Source organism: Strix aluco, chromosome 23 (assembly GCF_031877795.1).
Source record: "Strix aluco isolate bStrAlu1 chromosome 23, bStrAlu1.hap1, whole genome shotgun sequence".
In the NCBI taxonomy this organism is placed as follows: domain Eukaryota; kingdom Metazoa; phylum Chordata; class Aves; order Strigiformes; family Strigidae; genus Strix; species Strix aluco.
The window spans coordinates 4,349,835-4,366,495 of record NC_133953.1 but is presented as its reverse complement, the minus strand read 5'-3'; the positions used below and the strand labels follow the sequence as shown (position 1 = coordinate 4,366,495).

The 16,661-nt window shown below is 41.3% G+C and overlaps 1 protein-coding gene across 1 annotated transcript in view; it reads right to left on the bottom strand.

The window, feature by feature from the left end:
* GRAMD1B (GRAM domain containing 1B) overlaps window positions 1-16,360 on the bottom strand; it is a 132,665-nt gene extending 116,305 nt beyond the window's left edge. The window contains exon 1 of the mRNA XM_074848997.1: window positions 16,186-16,360. Coding sequence (XP_074705098.1) covers window positions 16,186-16,211 — 26 coding nt within the window. The 5' untranslated portion in view covers window positions 16,212-16,360. The remainder of the gene's footprint in view (window positions 1-16,185) is intronic.
* Window positions 16,361-16,661: the final 301 nt, after the last annotated feature.

Here is a 16,661-nt window from a genome sequence, read left to right as displayed (position 1 = left end):
CAGGGGGTTTGTGTGGGAAGACTTCGCAGTGATCATCATCTAAATATGTAAAACAAGAGCCATGCAAACCAGGCAAGCTGTCACTCAAGTATCTGCCTACTTCATGACTGACATTGAGACCTAGTGGCATAAGAACTCCTGACATACTTAAGATAAGGTGTTGGCCAGTGATTCCAGTGCCCACAGGCACGGAAGGTGTACAAATACCTATATATATATCATTATAAGATACTATATATTGCTACTAAACCTAGGAGCCAGTCCAACCTGGCATAAATAAGTCTGATCCAAGCTGAGCAAGGTTCAGAGAGGTCCATAAATTCACACACCTCCACCCCAACTATTCTCAACCTTACAAATCCACAAGCCTGCTCTGAAAGAAAAATATGGAGAGATTTCTAGTAACTTTTCATTCTATTTGTCTACAAATATCACCAGAGGAGCCTCTTTCGAAAAGGATGTCATTTATTCTTTGAGGCAATGTTGGAAGTGCAGACTCTGGAACTGGCACCATGTAATGCAATAAACAGCAAGAAGCCTTCTGGAAATTCCCGTTTTCATCACAAGACGGAAGACTAAACCATAGCCATGCTATGGTTTATAATATAATAATATATTACTGTTGTATTCTGTGCTAGTCACTGAGGCTAAGAGTCAGCTACCCTAAACATCTCAGTCTGATGCGGTTACCCTGAGCTCCCTCTATAGTACTTGGAGGTAAGCACATGCTGTTAGCTCATGGTGAAATAAGCATTTAAATAGATCAGAAGCCTGGAGCAAATGAGTCAAATCCCATCCTTAATCAGCACGTGCTAGCCCACTAAGCTCAATCAAATTCTTTAATGCTGTTTATTTGAAGCTATCTGAGCAGCTGGTTATCTTCACCTCCATTCCCCAGCTGCAAAACAGGAACATTATCTCAATTCATTCATTAAGCATTGATGAGGGTATGTAAGGCATAGGAAACATTCAAACAGATACAGTACTGTCAAATTCTTCCAGCAAAGAAACCAGAGCTTTTCCAACATCTGGCTGCTTCGTCACTGATGTAAGAAACATTTTTTGCAGAGTTACTAAAGGTACAGAGTTAGTTTCAGCCTTTTTCTCTTTTTTTTTTTTTCTTTCATTCTATGTTTCCCTTTTCCATTCTCTCTCAGATTATATTTACCTGAAAAGAACTTTGTATTCTAACTCTGTTTTGGACACTCATATTTATCCATCCAGCTGTAGTTCACAACCCTGAACTTGTGAAACACTATGAAACCACACACAATCAGAGCTGACAGCCAGACAGGCTACACACGCAGCACTTGCAGAAGCTATTCCTATATTACGTAGTTTATGTGAGACAAGATTTTCCTCCAAGACCAGAATTCAAAGGCACACACAATATCCTGCCCTGCCCCCAGCTTTCCAAATCCTGCTATTTCATGTTTTTGCAACCTTACACCCCAACTCTCAAACTTCTTCCTGTCCTGCTTGACTTAACATTCCCTCCATTGCTTGCCAAAACCCAACTCACATAACACTTTCTTATAAAAATCCCCTCTCTTCGAGGCTCAGGAACAACCTTAGTTGTCTCTTTCAGCAGATCCATTTTTTTTAAATCATCTCTCCAGCCTTTACAACAGGTTTATTATTTACAGATGGAAAACTCTGCTTTCTCCACTGCAAAATGTTAATCAAACCTATGGGAAAAAAGGCATCACAAACTCAATAGGCAGATTTCAGTTCAGTGGAACAGAGCCATCAAAACTCAAGCGTTATGTGATTGGGTCTCTTTGGAGCTCATAATTGGTTTTCACCATATGCTTATGAAGAGAATCAAAGCTGAGCTTTGGGCAAAAGGCTAGCATTATCACAGCAAGAACTAGACTCAAAGTAAGTTTACAATTTGAAGTCATTAATTTTGGTTTCATTCAGACAAGCAATTTTAATAAGGAGTTGGTGAAATGAACAGGAACAAATACATAAGTAAAAAAAAAAAATAAGTGAACACCTTCCAAGTAAAACTATGCTGCGTACAGCTTCAGAAGGCACCTGTACTCCTCTAATAACCACTCTTTCACATCTCAAAAACACAAGTCTTGCTTATCTTGGACTGCCAATCATACGACTACATGGATTGTATGAATGGGCTAAGAGGTATCAGTGTTGTACAGACTGAAGCTGAAAACATTGTCAGTTCTTGGGCTGCTGTGCTTCTCTCTTTGCCACAATGAACAGAACTTCAAGAAAAGTTCTTAAACTGAGGAAAACATTCCAGACAGTTTAAGTCTGGTTTTGCAGATTCAGTGGTAAGGAGTACATCCTCACAATTCAGCTTTATCTGAAAGCCAAATAGCATGCTCTGTGATGCACACTGAGTCAGACTGGGAGTTTGGATTCAGAAGCATGTTTCTGATCCACACTAAAATGCTCATGTAGAAGCACCCATGTACTGGAGTGCAGGGATTCAGCAGTAAGTGGGACTGGGGTATCTGCCTGTGGGCTGCTTTAATTCAGAACTAAGCCACCCACGTGGACAACACGTGGTGAAAATATACCAAGTAGCAATTACCAAAATTACCACTAGCATTTCACAGGAGTGTTTCACTTCATTGTTTTTTAAGTTTGGTTTATGTTGAAGACCTCAAATACAACTGTCCATCCAGTGTCATAAAGCAAATGCTCTTTTATTCACAAGGAGGGGCGAGTTAACATGTTACACGTGAGAAATGGGCACACACCTGCAGGTCCTAAATTTACAAGGAATTTACATTGCACAGCTCCCTGGTGAAACGTTTCAGGTTCTTCAGCTTGTCTGAACTTTATTCACCATTTCTTTTCCATTTTTCCCAGAACTTAAAAAATTCAAGCCATTAGGTGGCTATAAACAGCCAAGAATAAGACAACAGCTAAAGTACTGCTTGGTCTATCCCAGTCCTCAGCACAGAATATTTCTCTCCTAAGTATTTATGCCTATCCAATTCTGAAAATACAAGACAATAGGGGATGCTCGTCTACATAAATGTAAATATTCACAAATGTAAAATTTAATATATAGTGCAAAGCTCAGGGGTTAAACACTGGAGGGGACCTCAGGCAAAATGCTATCTTCAGATAGCATCTACCAATTTTTTCTCTGAAGAGAAATATATGCACAAAATTCTTTTTCCTCCCAGTCTCTACAGAATTCGTACCCCTTAATTGCATCTCCCAGCCAATACTATGACACCTGAGACCCACCCAAGCATCCGATGGCAAATTCCCCATTTTCTTCCAAATTCCTAATTTTGTTACCCATATGCCTTGCTAGCACTGCAATTCAAGTATTCCCATAGCAGTAGAACTTGACTTTATTAACACGTTGGTAGCATCTTGATTGTAAAATTATACACCATTACCACCATGAAGATGGCAGTTTAGAACATACAAGCAGTGCGACACTGTCCACAGATTTGCAGTAACTGAATCAAATTTCAAATCAAAAAAGCAGCCACCTTCAGGGGAGCATTTCTCAGGTTTACTACAATCACTGAACAGAAATTACCTTGACAGACTACTCGAGTGTTTATTTGTTCTACTCTTAAGTAATCTTCTCCAAACTGCCTACATAACGTTCCCTCCCTCTTACTCTCCTCATATCACTTCATTACTTCTATTTCTGTCTGATACCGATGCGTTAGCTTGCATCTTTTGTTGCTCAACAGATAGAAGCTGAGCTCTCCCCTTTTTAGTGGGGGCCTTTTGCTTTTAATGGGATCACTTCTTAATCCAAAACACTCAAGTAGGTGTAGGAGTTCCTAACTTCATTTCCTCCTCAGATAAGAATTCCAGTAAAGCATAACAATCAGCTGAATTAAACCCCTAAGAAAAAAAATCTTCTCAGGAATTCTCCTTACAATCCAAGGGTGCTAAAGAAAGGAACAACATACAGTAACGATTAGCAAGTTATTCAGAGCTTTACTAGAAAACACACAGATGGCACACAGACAGTCAAATGCTACACATACATTTTATGACATTTTGGAAGCAGCACATTTGGTTTTGAATATGCCAAGCTGTTACTCAGAGCAGCTTACTTGCCATCAACAAAACTCTACCCCATTTATTTTCATATTTAAACACATATGCAGCACATATCTTTTGAGCATGCTCATAGTAAAACTATTAACATGGATTTGCTATTTTGCTGTGATTAGGGTTTTTTTTTTTCTCCCTCTTGAGTCTGGAGGGAGGCAGAAGCCAATGGAAAAAGAAAACCAATATGTAAAACTCATGAAAAGCATACCTAAAGGAACAGCCCCTTCCAGAAACTTTTCTTACTCTCAGCTCATGGAAGTGGTCATGGAAGTGGTCCTTGAAGTGACCTTTAGATGCCTCTACCAACTTGCCAAGGTTCTTATGGAAACAAGCCCAAGAGTCTTGTACTTTAACCTACCACAGAGGTTGAGGATGAGATGTGCTTTGCCGTTCTCAGGCTTCCCAACCCATGTAGCAGATGAAGATGCCCAACTCCCATTTTTAAAACAGATTCCAATTCTCTGGCAGTTTCGCAGTGAGCTAAACTACTCCAGCAGAATCCTGCTTCATTGCACCAACTCACCATAAGATTCATAAATGCAGTTACACAGGATACTGAAATATGCTTATTAAGTGAATGCCATTTCATAGGTTTTATTAATAGTGGGATTTTTATTTTTTTTTTTTGAACTGAGGAAGGAGAGCTGGTAGTCTTACAGCTGCCACAGCAGCAAGGGATAGGACACAGACATACCAATTTGGGAATTTTCTCAAGTCATCTTGTGTTGCAGAAAACCCAGAAGCGTCTGCACTAAACCCATAGTGCAGTTGTGCAGAATCATCCAGCCAGTCCCCAATGCCCATCTTCAGAAGGGCATAATTCAGGAGATGCTGACTCCCAGATTGCTACTATAAACTGTAGACTCCACTGAGCTAACCTCAGCCCTCTTTTCAGGGTTATGCCAGAGATTAGAAACACTCAGTTACTCCTACACTCCTAATAGTCCCTTTAATCATAAATTACATACTCTTATATAAGGTTTCATCATATTGCCAAGAGGGCAAGTGAAGAATGCTCTCTTGCGGACAGTGCTTACAGGTTTTGGCCTCAAGCAATCTCATCTCAATTTCTGTTCACTCTTCAAGATGAAGAGATGTCTCCAGAGTGTGAAGGGCACTAGTAAGCATATCATTTCAGCAATAATTACACTTGACATTTAAATTATAGCCCAGAATAGTTTCATTTAGGCCTTCACTGAGTAACAGGAGAAAAAAAAAAAAAAAAAATCAATACACATCACAAGAACGACGGGCTGACATCAGAGCAGTGTTAAACTCCTTAGAGCCCTACACTTCACAAATGGAGGAGAAGCTAGAAAACAAGCCTAAACCCCCTGCCTGAAAAATTCAATTGCCCCTTAAAAACAAGCAGATTAAAGCACTGCAGGATCTCATAGTAGTAAGTGTGTAAAAACTAAGCTGCATTTAGAAATTAACAGAGCACCAATCACTATGCCCCATTTGGGTTAGGAGTGGTTTTCAAGGGCCTGGAATTCGAGCCATGGTACTTAATGACATCAGCTTTAGCAAAAGAGCCTTCAGAACATGTTTTGAACATGCAAAGGTCTTGTTTCCCATATAGTGCTGTGATCCACCACCACTCTAAACCCTTCTACTCCACAGTGTTTAAACTGAGAGGACTCAGCAGTGTTTAAATAGAGAGATCTCGATCTTTTCACATCCAAATTTAAGCAGCTTTGGCATTAATTGGTCTTTCAACAAGTCAAAGGAGATAACCAACTTGGGAAGAGAACTATACCTGTTTACAAAAAGAATTTTGCCTTCAATGGCAATGCCTGCAGAAAGCAAAACAAAAGCACTTATTCCTTCTCTAGAAGGCTCTTACATACATTTTGTTCTTCACACCCAATGAAATACTGTCAGTAATGCCACCTGGCCTAGTCTGTTTAGTCTCAATCTCTACAATTGCCAGGCACAGGAGACAATGAATCAAGACATGTGGCCATATAAAAGCACAGACTTGCAGTGACATAGACAGCCCTGCAGGACCACATTAAAAAGCAAATCACTCCAGGCAAAAGTTCTTAGCTGGCATAAAGCAGAGCAGCTCCATTGATTTTAATAGAGCTGCATCAGCTAGTATTGAGCAGTGGGGAGCTTGGCTTTATATCCCCCAGCTGCAATCCATCTCATCTGTGCTCTGGCACCAAGCGTACTCCACTGGAAAATGACAACAGTTTGGCATAGAAACCACTACTGAGATTAAAAAGCTCATTTTTATTTCCTGCTCCAGTTAATTTTCCTGTTCCCCAGAAAATTCCTCATGTCTATCTCCCCCATCACATATACAGGGATAATACCTACAAAGAACAATGCTGCTATTTGTACAGAATTAGAGCCAAGGAGCTCCTGTAGATGCTAGGGGCATATAAGCTACTCATTAGCTACTCAAAATATTGGCCCATTAAGAGATAAAAGGCTTACCTACACAAGTAGTAAACTGGCCTGATCTGCCTACTCCAGCCATAAGACTGCAAGGGCTTGGAAAGAGAGCACAAACATCCCTGAGCTCTAAGGGTTTGTTAGCTCAGGGGCAGCACGGTGCAGGAGATTAGAGTATTTCCAGATCAGAGACACCCATATAGCACTGCACAAACAGCTCAAAAGCAGCCAAAAAACATGAGTACCAAGTGATCTAGCAGGAGAGAAGCTGAAGCATTCCCAATTCAGAAGAGCAGACTGCCTCACAGAAGTTCAAACTTAAAAGCTTTAAGGACACTGCGTCATTTTGCTCTCTTCCAGCTTTGCTAAGTGACAGATCAGAGTTGCCTTTGTACTCCAAGGTCTCATTAAAATGAAATGAGGAGCTTCTCTCGAAGTACCAAGGTACTCCAGAGCCTCTGTACACACTGGTCATTTTTTTCCTTTCTCTCCCTTGTGACATAAGGGGGAAGTCTTTTAACAGTTAGACTGCTCTAATAATAATTAGTTTCCTCCTCTCCTCCACCTAGCCTAGATCCCCAAAGCTTTCTCTGGCAAAGGCAAGGAAGAGCAGATGTTCAGTTCAGATGAGATTAAAGACAAATGTTATCTATTGGTTTGCCTATCCTGTAAAAGAAAGGATTGAGATTAAAATGAAAGCCAAGGCAGAAGATCTCAGATTTGGTAACTAATTCTGCAGTTTGAAAGATCACAGGAAACTGGCCAACTTTGCCACCAAGTGGAAAATGTGACAGAACCAAGTAATTTGGCTATAAGAAATTCCCTTGACCTGAGGAACTTGTGTTTCCAACCTACCGATTTTATCTTGCCAACCACTCATACGACTTCAAAACCAAAGACTGAGATACTGGTTAATAATTGGATACCCTAGAGCCAGGAAAAGCCAGATTAGAAGGGAAAAGAAAACTGGTAGAAGAGAGAAATCAGTAAGAATAGAGGAGAAACTGATAAATTAGTCTAGAATAAAAAGTTCAGATGTGTACATCTTGGCTGGATGACAGCTGCAGTGACTCATACGATAGAACATCACACAGCCAATGGAGTCATTTAAAGAGGTCTCCAGAGTATGAAGCAAGGAATAACAGGATAAAAATGAACCAGGACAATTCTGTGGATGTTTCAGTCATAACATAGCTGAACTTGAGTGTGAAAAGGTAAGCAAGGGGAATGGGTTGAGACACAAGTAAGTATTAAGGCCATTTTGTAAAACTAGTATCCACTTTTTTGTGAGCATGTCACAGCAAGTTTATGAAAACCACCCATAGACTTTAATATTTTTAAATGCTTAAGAACCCTGCAAGGGAAGTGACCCAAGAGAGTCCACAAAAGTGCACATACTGCAAAGAGAACATAGCTCTGGACACCTTAACATGAAACTACAAGTTACCAGTCATTTACAAGCAATGGCCACAAAGTTCTATCACAAAAGGAGAATCCCCAAGTAGATTTTGTAACTTGACCTTTAAACATGCCTGACATTATACAAATTACTTGCTCTCACTCTACCAGCTTCCTCACCTGTAGAAGAGGTAAAGCATAAAAAGCATTGAGGTCAAAGTATAAGAAGCACGAGAGCAAAGCATCATCACTGAGAGGCAAAAAGCTAGTCCAAGCCAAGCCTAACAGGGCTCTCATTTCTGTCCTTGGAATTTATGGTTGCAAGACTAAAATTAGTGACACAAAATAGTTTCGCATCTAGCAGGCAAAGGCAAACCAAATTCAAAGTGAAAAAAAGGTGTGCTTGAGTTTTAAGAAAGGACAGCTGAAGGGACAGGAACTAAACCTGAGCAAAGGAAGGGAACATCCAGCAGACAGAGGCCCAGTGATAAAAATAGCTTTGGCTAGTTTCTCATTCTGTTTGCCATAAATACTTAAGTCTCTCAGCACAGGAGGAGGAAATCTGCGTGAGGCTTGCCTTCCTTGGATGAATGTGTCAGTATTTCTTACTCCCTTACAGTTGCATCCAACAAAAAAGTTTTCAGAGCAACCTAGGACTCAAGCCTGATTGTTTCTCTGCTTGCAGTATTTACTGGGCCCAGAGCTCCCATTTTTAGCAACACAGATACCCTGCACATCTCATCACACCAGCCCCACAGCACCAGGTCTTAACCTATCTAAACTCTACCAAAAACATACTAGTACTACCAGTCACTGCTCCAAGGCCACCATCCCTGAAGTACATCTTCACACGTAGCCCAGGCATTGCAGGTTGTATCACAAAATGCTACCTGGATCCAGCTTTCCCAGACTCATATCAAGTGTCCTGCAAACTTGGGGTGCAAGGTACTGGTATTTGAAGAATGCATCCGAGTATATCCTTAATACTATCATACCAGTAAAAAAGTGGATTGTGGTCTTTGATATGTACATGACTATCAGACTTGATCAAGCTGTTTACATAGCTGGACATTTAGGCAGTGGTGCATCCACAGCTGCCATAGGTGCGTACTTGGTGTACCTTGACACCCAAATCCTTTTAGAACGTGAGAACACTTGATCAAATCTCCATCTGTAGATTACAACACAGTAACACCTGTATCCTGATCAGCAAACTAAAGGCTTAAATAATTCAGATTGAGACAGTGAATTTAAAACAGAAGATCACCACATATAACTCTCCATATGAACTTTTTATACGTTCACGATAAAGTCATGTCTTGTTCCATGCATAACTAGTACCTTATGTAAAGCCAGTTCTCTATTTCCTTGAAGGCGGTGACATGTTTTAAGGATACCTACTATACCTCAAACTTAATAGTTAGCAGATGTTTCAAACAGCAACTGTTTTCAGGACAATACATCTCCCTACATTTTAAAAAGCTTATGACAAATACATGCATATTTGCACACGATGCTTTCAGAAACCTTTGAAGGCCATCTTCCCAACCCTTTGTCATGCTAGATGCTGTTAGTGGGCAGTTTCGTGCATAGTCTAGAAGCCACCTTTTTGCAAAGTCATTTATTTGAACTTGCACTCTCCATTGCAATGTTGTACCGTGGTAGTTTCTAGAAACTGCAATCTAAGGTCACAGTTGGGTGCCTTGCACATAGATAATTGCAGGTGTAGAAATAACTGCTCCTAGGAACTTAAGATGGAATAAGTTATTCCTCACCCATCTCCCTCCCTTTCTAGTACTTAACAAATACTCTGCCAGCAAATTCTGCAAGCTGAAAGATCATGAATCATTTGGGTAAAAAAAGAATATTAACCCAACAGTGCTCTCTCCTGGGACTCAGGCCTCAGCCAACTAGTAAGTCATTAGCTGGACTCTGCAGTTCCACCTCAATCACAGCAGTGTACCAGAGCTGCTCCTTCATTAATCTTTCATTTCAACACAGATTATCTGTTAATGTTTGAGGTTATTTATCCTCTTTCCCTGCCACAGAGTTAATTAAAAATGTAACAAAGTTACACACAGTTCCAGAAGTGAGTTTTTCCTGTGGTATCATCGAATAACAAAAGATAGACGTTAAGACCTGCAGGCATGCCAATTCTGCTCTTCTTGACCCCACACTGCAGATTTTCACATGAAGACTGCTTAAAATAAATACCTTATTCATTAAGTAAGAACTGGAATAGAGAAAACATGTGGCTCTACTGCAGCCATCGGGCCTGCCAGCTAGGCATGGTTACTGTAAATGACCTAGTTAGAAATGGAAATGTGAGAAAGCTGCAGAAATCTCACACTATCACAGCACTACAGCCTACACCAGCACACTGAGCCTTTAGTTTCACTTCCCTACCCAGCTGTGCTCTGTCCTACCAAAAGCAAAGATCCCCCCAAATGGCACAGTTTCAGGTTCTGAGCCACCCAGTTAGTTTAGCATTAGACAAACAAGGCACAGGGGAAGATGCATCTTCTTTCCCCGTATATGCTCTGTTCCAGATTTTACACAATTAACTTAAAACCCAAGCCTGTCAGATCAGGTAAACTGTTACTTTTTGGATGGGTTTCCTCCTTGCTTGAGGGGGCAGGAGGGCAGCAAGGTTCTACAGCTCACGGGTCTCTGCCCTTTCTACCGTGTCATGTGTCACAGTGATGAGTGTCACACCACAGGCGGAAACGACAGCTTGTTCTTTTAGATTAGCTTCTCTTAGAAGAGATAAGGGCTGAAGATCATAATAATTATCTCCAAAAAGCATTTCCAATCCCTCTTCCTTCCATGTAGTATGTGTAGGACACAACTAGCACTATATGATCCAGCCGTATCACAAGGAAGAGGTGGTGGAAAAAACACAGGACAACTGTATAGAATTTGGGCGTATGTCACAGAAAAGCCTAACACACCTCAACACAAAACATGGCAGCTACAAGGCTAGAATGTAGCATGGTCATTCTCATCTGTTACTCCTGCCTCACCCATGAATAGGGCAAGATGTTCCACAGTCACATCTGAAACACATCCATCCCCACCCCCAAAATTTTCCTTGTCAGCAGATACAGACACACGGCCAGAAGCTTGACATTTTCCATCCCTTATAAAGGTCACTCCATTTTAAACTATTTTAGCAAGCCAAGTATCATCCTTATAAAAGCCCAATTCTTTGGTGTCCACCCTTGCCAAATATCCAAAGGAGAAGGGGAGGGTGGAAAAAGGCTGCAGAAAGATGTGGGCATGTGCAATAAGTGCTGGAAGTAGCATAAAGCTGATAGCAGACATAAACCTGTGGATCAACAGGAACTGCGGAACAGTACAGCCCCAAAACATGACACCTAATCCTGATTTACAGACAGGAGACACAACACAGGACACCACCCACATTTTGACAATCTTGTAGTGGTAGAATGCCACATTTTGATTATACAGCATGCATCTTCAGTGGCTCAAGAGATCCCACAGCAACATTAGTGTAGCACGCCACAGAAGCAGGGAAATACTTACAAGTCCACAGCACTGCTGTGCAAGACTGACAAGCAACAGCCAAACATATCAGACTAATTGTCTGAAATAGAACAACATCAGCAGGCACTGCCACAGGTAACATGGCTACCATTTTGTTTCGCATTAAGCTTTCACCCCAAATCCCGTAAGCAGACATGGGAATGGCATAGCAAGCAGTCTCTAAGGAGTCAAAGCTAAGTAAAGGAGTCCAGGACATGTGAGGTATTGGAGATAGTCATTGGTATAGCTACCACAAGCAAGAGGAAGAGACTGTCTCTGAAAGCAGCTGATCTAAGTGGTCCAGAGGAGAGCAGAAGGGAAGAAAAACTCTAGTGCTAGTCTAGAAACAACCATAACTCTAGTCTACCAGTTAAGATGTTAATCTGGTTCCCATTACAATCATACAGCATTTCTCTATTTGTTCTGTATTTATCATTACAATATCTTCCAGGGTGATGCTGGCATCCTCCTTGCTAGAGGCTGAGTGCCAGCACCGCTCATGCTTTTTAGACATTCAAATACCACCAAAATCAACACCAGCATACTCATAAAATGGCTGACCTTAAATGACATACTTATTGTCCCTCCAGAAGTCTACAATGGAGCAGGGACTAAAGTCAAACCTCCAAGTGGCCTATGTTAGCGCTCTAACCAACCTGTCATTATATCTTTATATAGAAGTTTAAAATATAGATCTTGCTGTTCATCTGCCATCCAAGAACAGGAGGCTTGATCCTGCCTTCCATGAGTAGCTAGACTGTAGACAAACCCAAGGCCTTCAAGATCAAGGACAGTTTCACACTGGTTAATTTGTATATATGAAATGGAATGACATTCACCATATGTACCCATTAAGTTGCTGCCTGCACACCCAATGTAGTTGAGCTTCCATATTGTTCAACTATCTCCTGTAAGGAAGTAACTTATTTCAGAGACTATGGGACTAAAACAACGTCCTGACCTTCACCCCTGCACCTGCCTCCCCAATAAAGACTTATCAGAGCATGGAAGCAGAGGAGAGTTACAGATTTGCATTTCATTACTGCAGAAACTTATCGCAAAACACTGTTCTGAGACCCAAGATCTATTCCCAGAGTAGATTACTAAAGCTTGTGTACCACAACCCTTTGCCTTAAGGAGCTTGGGACGAAGTGCACAGGACAAGTAAGCATCAATATGTAGTCTCAGGAGAATATAATACACAGGTCCCAAGTTCACAACAGCAGCATGCATGACATGCAACAATGGGGGCAAGCAGGGTGGCATCCAGCTCTGCAACACACAAGAGCAATGTGTACAGAAGCATTTAAGCATGTTGCACTGAAAGAATATACTAACTACAGGCAAGCCAGACAGATGTTGCCAAAAGTATGGTGTTATAACCAGCAATTTCATTTTTTGGATCAAAAAATAGCACACACCATGAAAGCTCACGAACGTAGGACTGTATTCCTTAGGGCAGGTAAGGCTATGCTTTGTCTCTCCTTTTGTCCTATGGTGCCTTTTACTATTGCTGTTTCACGTTACTGCTCATCCCCAAATCAATTTAAGATTCCTCCTTAACCAAGAGCCTGAACTCCAGCACCTCATTCCTCATTGCATCAAATTTGTTTCAAGATAAAAGCTTGCTTTATAAGTCTGTTTACAAAAAAGCCCTGGTGGAGTGTGAATAGTCATAATTATGTTAAATAAGACATTTATAAATATCATTCACATAATTAAAAAGCAACAGATGCTTTAGAAATAGTAAACAGTTCTATGTAGAATTGCATAAATTCTCAAACTCACTGCTTAAATTCACCTCTGATACAGGCACATTACAGTGTAGCTACAAGAATAGTGTTTCCCAAACAGTCAACTATAAATTCTTTGTCTTTTATAAATGAAACCTTCATAGTAAGTTTAGCCATACAATAAGATTATTGCCCATCAGGTGTTGCACTTTGTTCGCTTCATTTTCTTCCCAGGGATGACAGTTTCCTCCAAGACTCAGAATTTTTTCAAGATGCAAGGTAATCAGAATCATGCGTTTCTGCCTTCAGCAGCATGCACAGCCTTTCCATAAATATCTCTTCACTCTAGAAATCACTTGTTAGTTATACACGGTACATATTCCAGCTTGTACTGATCATCAAGGTCAAAATACATTCCTGCTGCTTAACTGAATAAGCAGAATCCTTTTTCCTTTGTGAAATTTGAATAAAGAGAGACACTTAGCCAACAGTAAGGCATGGTGCTTGAAGGGGTGTGTGACAAAGCCCGTACATTCCCAAGAAGTTTAACATTGTTGACCTCTCTTCTAGATTCTTCACCCCACCACTGCCACATACACACATTTTTATGACATTGCACGGGCCTCCCGTTTCCTCTTCACCCCATGATTTACACCACCACCCCTGCCAAGACTTCACAGGCACTCCGTGTCATAGCTGGGACACAGACTGGGTCCAATGACAGATGCAATGGACTGTTGTTGTCCCAGAGAAACCACGCTAATGGCTAACAAGGGGATTCTCCCTTTTCCAGAGCAAGGGCCATGTCAAAAGGGAGAAACTCCATCAGACATTTCTTCAGCTTGCATGGATTGTTCCGAGGTAGCCAGGCAATGTTAACTACAGCAATATTTTGTACTTAAATCGTGCACGTGCTTAGCTGCTGGCCATTAAATGAAAGCCAGGAACTCCTGTTCTATTCTAATAGACACTCCAGCCACATGGCATTACCCCGAGGTGTTACTTTTTTGCACACATCTTCTGAGGAACCTCAACAGAATGCCTCCTTGGCACACAGGACCCTCCAGAACATCCTTAGCTGGTGCTCTAAGTGCTCTCCTTCCTGATGTTTTGTTGTCTGACTTCCTAGCAAGGAATTGATAAACTGCCAGGTGAATTTTCTTGATAAACATCTACATTCATAGAAGAAAACTCATGTTATAAAGTCTTAAGAGACCACGTTCTTTCCCGGATAGGCCAAAGAGTGAAGCATTCAGTCCCCTGCTTCCATTCTTAGAGAGGAAAAAGGCAACAGGAACTCCAAAAGCCTTTCAGTTTTGTTTTTCCAAGACCTGAGCTCCAGTCTTATCATTAGTATTCACTGAATACAGTTTGCCAAGGGAAAGAAAAAATTATCAGAGGTCACCTAATCCAGATCAAGCAAGATCCAAGCCACAGTCATTCTTTAATACAGAATTATATGAATTTTCATGTAACAAATCTCTTATTTAACATTTACCCAATTGTTCCAGGCTTCTTATATGGGAAAGGTCAAAAGCAGACAAGGGTAACAGCACCTGATCTCTCCATATTGACATTAAATTTCTTTTTCCCTATTCACTTCAGCATGTTTTCATGAAATATGCACACAGGTACAATGGATTATGTATCACATGATGCAACATTTTGTTATTAGATAAATGAAAGACAAGCAGATCAGCTCTGGTCACAAATCACAGTAGTATTTCATTCTGGTTTACAAGCTTGCAATTGCTATAAGCAACAGGACACTAGGCAGCTGTGCAAAAGACTAAAAAAACAGGAAATGCTTCTGAGATCTTAAGTCAAGCTTTCACCTGCTTTCTTCTTTCAGAGTTGGACATTTTGATCAGATTTCCAGTGGCTTATGAAGTTTGCCATTTCTGCATTCTCTACAGATGCAAACATACAAGGCTAATATTTTATAAATTTTCTGTCAGACATTCAGGGAATCACAATCATCTAACAGCCAAGATTAACAGTGTCATCTTTTATTTAAGGCCTAATGTCTGCTTCTGAGAAAGATTACTATTAATATGATTAGGTGGGTATACGTTTTATGAGCCAAGGGTATTCACAGAATAATCAACGTGTGGTCAAAATCCCCGTCTAGCTCAGCCCACACTCCAGCCAAGGATTTCTGGCAACTCTGTTTACTGCGCTAAGTTATGCCTCCTGTCAGACACATATGTGTATATATATGAATTATATAAGATATTCAGAAGCCTTAAGTTCATTCTAAAAGCACATAGACAACCAGCTATATTTGTTGCAATAGCTTTTCCGACAACTCAAATGAGAAGGCTAGACTAACCTGCTGCGTTCAGTAGCCTGCTAACTCACATTTAGCATGCTATTTCCAAGGCAATGTGCAAGCTAGGAATACATGTTGACAGAGCTAAAAGCTGCTCCTAAAAGAAACCTAAGAAATAAAATTTAAAAACCCACAGAATTGAGTGGTATGAGGACCAAGCAAAAAGCTTCATTTTAAAACTGAAGCAATATCTGTACAAGCATTTTGCAATATCCAGGAGGTCCACAAAATACTAAGTGTACAGTTATTTGAACATACCACCCTTCCTGTGTGAAAAGACCATGCCTTCTGTTCTTACATGGTGTGGAGTATTTTAATACCATGACCCTCACCAGACCTGTCTCAGACATTCAAATCTTGTGACATGAAAAGTGACAAGTAACAGAATTTCTTATCCCTCCAAAAACACAAGCCAATCTCTCCCATCACAGCCTTTTCAACAGTCCATGTTAATAGCTTTACTATTGACTTGCAGTAACTTCAGTGTTTCAAATGGAGAACATCGCTGCCAAAACGATGCAAGTCCCCTCAGACACCTCCAGAGGGGACAGTGTGACAGTGTCCCCAAAGATCTGTACTTTTTATTCCATGCTAAGAGACCAGCACCGTCACATATCTGCCTGGCTTCCCACAGACCATCAAAACCCAGCACCAACAGTAGTGCCACCGACTCCCGGCTGAAAGGGGGCAAGAGTAAGGCTGGCTTACCTGGCTCTGCTTGGAGGGGCACTCATTCATCAGGCAGCCTCACAGCAGCATGCCCGGGTCCCACGCCCCCGTGGGCAGAGGGGAAGGTCCCATTCCGGAGGCGGGAGGCAGGGCTGGGAGGCGGGGAGCCCTGTGTGAGCCGGACAGAGCTCCGGAGATGCAGGGTCAGTCTGACAGCCGGCAAACCCAACAGAGCTGCTCCACTCCTCTCATACTGTAGCACATCTCTCACTGCCAAGTGCACACACTGCCTGCTCGGGAGCTGTGAGCCTTGTTAACCCTCTTCTGGCTGTAGGACAGGAAGCAGGCGCTCTCCTTTCTTCAGGGATCTTCCTTGCCCTGTGCTTTCCAATCCATCCTCTTATAGCCACTCCTGGAGAAACCCCTCTTCCACATCAGGTGGGATTTTGCTATGCAATCTAAAAGAGAAATTTAAAGGAATGACAAGAGGCTGCCAAATCAACAACAACAAAAAA